The 6,000-nt window shown below is 46.4% G+C and overlaps 1 protein-coding gene across 1 annotated transcript in view; it reads right to left on the reverse strand.

The window, feature by feature from the left end:
• LOC129826592 (aminopeptidase O-like) overlaps window positions 1–3,891 on the reverse strand; it is an 81,996-nt gene extending 78,105 nt beyond the window's left edge. Inside the window, exon 1 of the mRNA XM_055887497.1 lies at window positions 3,677–3,891. Within this exon, the coding sequence (XP_055743472.1) occupies window positions 3,677–3,715 (39 nt within the window). The 5' untranslated portion in view covers window positions 3,716–3,891. The remainder of the gene's footprint in view (window positions 1–3,676) is intronic.
• Window positions 3,892–6,000: the final 2,109 nt, after the last annotated feature.

Below are 6,000 nucleotides of genomic sequence, written 5' to 3' on the forward strand. Positions count from 1 at the left end.
ATAGACAAGAGCGCCAAAAACTACCACACTGCCATAGACAACAGCACCTAAAAACTATCACACTGCCTTAGAAAAGAACACCTAAATACTACCACACTGCTCTTAGACAAGAGCGTCAAAAACTACCACACTGCCATAGACAACAGCACCTAAAAACTATCACACTGCCTTAGACAAAACCACCTAACAACTACCACACTGCCTTAGACAAGAGCACGTAAAACCTATCACATTGCCTTAGACAAGAGCACCTAAAACCTAACACACTGCCTTAGACAAGAGCACCTAAATACTACCACATTGCCTTAGACAAGAGCACCTAACAACTACCACAATGCTTTAGACAAGAGCACCTAAAAACTACCACACTGCCTTAGACAAGAGCACCTAAAACCTATCACATTGCCTTAGACAAAAATACTTAAATACTACCACACTGCCTTAGACAAGACCACCTAACAACTACCACACTGCCTTAGACAAGAGCACCTAAAACCTAACACACTGCCTTAGACAAGAGCACCTAAAGACTACCACACTGCCTTAGACAAGAGCAACTAAATACTACCACACTGCCTTAGACAAGAGCACCTAAAACCTACCACACTGCCTTAGACAAGAGCACCTAAATACTGCCACACTGCCTTAGACAAAAGCACTTAAAAACTACCACACTGCCTTAGACAAGAGCAGCTAAATACTACCACACTGCCTTAGACAAGAGCACCTAAAAACTACCACATTGCCTTAGACAAGAGCACCTAAATACTACCAAACTGCCTCAGACAAGAGCACCTAAAAACTACCACACTGCCTTAGACAAGAGCAAATTAATACTGCCACACTGCCTTAGACAAGAGCAAATAAATACTGCCACACTGCCTTAGACAAGAGCACCTAAAACCTACCACACTGCCTTAGACAAGAGCACCTAAAAACTACCACACTGCCTTAGACAAGAGCACCTAAAAACTATGTGAATGCCTTAGACAAGAGCACCTAAATACTACCACACTGCCTTAGACAAGAGCACCTAAAGACTACCACACTGCCTTAGACAAGAGCACCTAAATACTACCACACTGCCTTAGACAAGAGCACCTAAAACCTACCACACTGCCTTAGACAAGAGCACCTAAAACTACCACACAGCCTTAGACAAGAGCACCTAAAAACTTCCACATTGCCATAGATAAGACCACCTAAATACTACCACACTGACATCGACGCCAGGTCAGCGGAGTCAATCACCACCTTCCGTAGACACCTGAAACCCCACCTCTTTAAGGAATACCTAGGATTGGATAAAGTAATCCTTCTATCCCCCCCCTTAAAAGATTTAGATGCACTATTGTAAAGTGGTTGTTCCACTGGATATCATAAGGTGAATGCATCAATTTGCAAGTCGCTCTGGATAAGAGCGTCTGCTAAATTACTTAAATGTAAATGTAGAGACAAGATCACCTAAAACTACCACACTGCCTTAGACAACAGCACCTAAAAACTACCACACTGCCATAGACAAGAGCGCCAAAAACTACCACACTGCCATAGACAACAGCACCTAAAAACTATCACACTGCCTTAGACAAGAACACCTAAATACTACCACACTGCCTTAGACAAGAGCGCCAAAAACTACCACACTGCCATAGACAACAGCACCTAAAAACTATCACACTGCCTTAGACAAAACCACCTAACAACTACCACACTGCCTTAGACAAGAGCACCTAAAACCTATCACATTGCCTTAGACAAGAGCATCTAAAACCTAACACACTGCCTTAGACAAGAGCACCTAAATACTACCACACTGCCTTAGACAAGAGCACCTAACAACTACCACAATGCTTTAGACAAGAGCACCTAAAAACTACCACACTGCCTTAGACAAGAGCACCTAAAACCTATCACATTGCCTTAGAAAAAAACACCTAAATACTACCACACTGCCTTAGACAAAAACCCCTAACAACTACCACACTGCCTTAGACAAGAGCACGTAAAACCTATCACATTGCCTTAGACAAGAGCACCTAAAACTACCACACAGCCTTAGACAAGAGCACCTAACAACTACCGCACTGCTTTAGACAAGAGCACCTAAAACCTGCCACACTGCCATAGATAAGACCACCTAAATACTCCCATACTGCCATAGACAAGAGCACCTAAAACTACCATACTGCCATAGACAAGAGCACCAAAAACTACCACACTGCCATAGACAACAGCACCTAAAAACTACCACACTGCCTTAGACAAGACCACCTAAAACTACCACACTGCCTTGGACAAGAGCACATAAAACTACCACACTGCCTTAGACAAGAGCACCTAAAAACTACCACACTGCCATAGACAAGAGCACCTAAAACTATCACACTGCCATAGACAAGAGCACCTAAAACTACCACACTGCCATAGACAACAGCACCTAAAACTACCACACTGCCTTGGACAACAGCACCTAAAACTACCACACTGCCTTAGACAAGAGCACCTAAAAACTACCACACTGCCATAGACAAGAGCACCTAAAACTACCACACTGCCATAGACAAGAGCACCTAAAACTACCACACTGCCATAGACAACAGCACCTAAAACTACCACACTGCCATAGACAAGACCACCTAAAACTACCACACTGCCTTAGACAAGAGCACCTAAACTACCACACTGCCTTAGACAAGAGCACCTAAAAACTATCACACTGCCATAGACAAGAGCACCTAAAACTACCACACTGCCATAGACAAGAGCACCTAAATACTACCACACTGCCATAGACAACAGCACCTAAAACTACCACACTGCCTTGGACAACAGCACCTAAAACTACCACACTGCCTTAGACAAGAGCACCTAAAAACTACCACACTGCCATAGACAAGAGCACCTAAAACTACCACACTGCCATAGACAACAGCACATAAAACTACCACACTGCCATAGACAAGACCACCTAAAACTACCACACTGCCTTAGACAAGAGCACCTAAAACTACCACACTGCCTTAGACAAGAGCACCTAAAAACTACCACACTGCCATAGACAAGAGCACCTAAAACTACCACACTGCCATAGATAAGAGCACCTAAATACTACCACGCTGCCAGCTATATCTATCAATATTTCATAGTGCATGCGCACACACACGCCAGAACGTGCACATACACACTTACTGACACATTTTTTCGACAGTTATTTAGTTTTTCCTTCAGTAAGGAGTGCTCTGTCTGTAAGAGAAAACCAGATAGATTAAGATCTTCCTTTCTACCACTCTCTGTATCTCACACACTCTTTCATACACACGCCATAGTATATCTATCTGTATCACAGACAATCTCTATTTAACCCAAACCACAATCACAAATGACTTGATAATAAAGACAGGGTTTGACCCGTCATATACTAGAGTAGACATCACCTCACAACATGCAGCACATGTATGCACGGTGACTAAGAGAGACACAGATAGAGTCAGCAAGTGGGAGAGAGAGAGAATAAACTGAGCTGAGAGAGTGTGAGAATGTCTTTCAAACAGCTGAGGAAACAACTTCATCTCTGAGTTTCTCAAAGAAATGACAGAGAGGGAAAGAAAGAGGGAACTAGAGATAGGGGAAGAAATAGAGAGGAAAAAGGAGAGGGGGAGTTGTGTGCCCCTACCTTGCTTTGACTTCTTCCACCAGCCGAGTCTGTAACCATACGGAACTCCCTTCACATATAGACTGATCGGGAGAGCAGAGGAGGGTGTGAACCAGAGAAAGGGAGAGAGAGAGAGAGAGAGAGGGAGGGGAGTGATCGAACAGGAGAAAGAGGAATGTTGAGCAGAGGGAGGGAGGGAGGGAGAGAGAGAGAGGGAGAGGGAGGGAGAGAGAGAGGGAGAGGGAGGGAGAGAGGGGAGTGATCGAACAGGAGAAAGAGGAATGTTGAGCAGAGGGAGGGAGGGAGGGAGGGAGGGAGAGAGGGAGAGGGAGGGAGGGAGGGAGGGAGGGAGAGAGGGAGGGAGAGAGGGAGGGAGAGAGGGAGGGAGAGAGGGAGGGAGAGAGGGAGGGAGGGAGAGAGGGAGAGAGGGAGGGAGAGAGGGAGGGAGAGAGGGAGAGACGGAAGGGGAGGGAGAAAGGGAGGAAAGGAGAGAGCTAGATCACTTGTTCCTTTCTGACAAAAACTCACGGCTTGACTTCGGAGAGACAGGAGTGAGAGAGAGGAGGAGGAGAAGGAAGAAGAGGAGGATAGCAACAATGAGAAAGAAGAGGAAGGGAGGGAGGGAGGAAGAAATTAGAGGAGGAGATGGAGGAGAGGCAAAATCCCCTCATTACGTAAAGCAATGTGTAGAGCGTCACATAGGACTAAGTCACTAACGCCCACAAACACACACGCACACACACACACTCAAGGTATTCACAAACACACATAAAAATGCTACAGTTTACAATAGAATACTGCAGTACTTACTATATAATTATGTAGTAAACTGTAGTATACTGTAGATTACTATACTGTAGATCACTGTTGTAGAATACTATACTGCACATTGTAGTATACCTCGATAATTTTGTGATTTAATCACTCGTACTCCCTCTGATATTGTAACATTTTAACGCCTGGTATTTAACCCCTGGACCCACTTTAAACCATGATACCAATTTAAACTCACCTGTCCAGGAAGGTGGGTCACTGCAATAGAAGCTGACATTCTAACAACTTAAACCCTGGTTTTACTGCATTGTAAGTTGATGCATTTTTCACATAACTTAATAATGCTGAGACTAACACACCGAGTGTACAAAACAAGGAACACCTTCCTAATATTGTAGTGGCACCCCCTTTTGCCCTCAGGACAGCCTCAATTTGTCGGGGAATAGACTTTACAAGGTATCGAAGCGTTCCACAGGGATGCTGGCCCATGTTGACTCCCACAGTTGGGTCAAGTTGGCTGGATGTCCATCGGGTGGTGGACCATTCTTGATACACATGGGAGACTGTTGAGAGTGAAAAACCCAGCATCGCTGCTGTTCTTGACATTTACATACATTTACATTTAAGTCATTTAGCAGACGCTCTTATCCAGAGCGACTTACAAATTGGTGCATTCACCTTATGACATCCAGTGGAACAGCCACTTTACAATAGTGCATCAAAATCTTTTAGGGGGGGGGGGGGGGGGGGGTCAGAAGGATTGCTTTATCCTATCCTAGGTATTCCTTAGAGAGGTGGGGTTTCAGGTGTCTCCGGAAGGTGGTGATTGACTCCGCTGTCCTGGCGTCGTGAGGGAGTTTGTTCCGCCATTGGGGTGCCAGAGCAGCGAACAGTTTTGACTGGGCTGAGCGGGAACTGTACTTCCGCAGTGGTAGGGAGGCGAGCAGGCCAGAGGTGGATGAACGCAGTGCCCTTGTTTGGGTGTAGGGCCTGATCAGAGCCTGAAGGTACTGAGGTGCCGTTCCCCTCACAGCTCCGTAGGCAAGCACCATGGTCTTGTAGCGGATGCGAGCTTCAACTGGAAGCCAGTGGAGGGAGCGGAAGAGCGGGGTGACGTGAGAGAACTTGGGAAGGTTGAACACCAGACGGGCTGCGGCGTTCTGGATGAGTTGTAGGGGTTTAATGGCACAGGCAGGGAGCCCAGCCAACAGCGAGTTGCAGTAATCCAGACGGGAGATGACAAGTGCCTGGATTAGGACCTGCGCCGCTTCCTGTGTGAGGCAGGGTCGTACTCTGCGGATGTTGTAGAGCATGAACCTACAGGAACGGGCCACCGCCTTGATGTTAGTTGAGAACGACAGGGTGTTTTCCAGGATCACGCCAAGGTTCTTAGCGCTCTGGGAGGAGGACACAATGGAGTTGTCAACCGTGATGGCGAGATCATGGAACGGGCAGTCCTTCCCCGGGAGGAAGAGCAGCTCCGTCTTGCCGAGGTTCAGCTTGAGGTGGTGATCCGTCATCCACACTGATATGTCTGCCAGACATGCAGAGATGCGATTCGCCACCTGGTC

The sequence above is a fragment of the Salvelinus fontinalis genome, chromosome 28, assembly GCF_029448725.1.
Source record: "Salvelinus fontinalis isolate EN_2023a chromosome 28, ASM2944872v1, whole genome shotgun sequence".
Lineage (NCBI taxonomy): Eukaryota > Metazoa > Chordata > Actinopteri > Salmoniformes > Salmonidae > Salvelinus > Salvelinus fontinalis.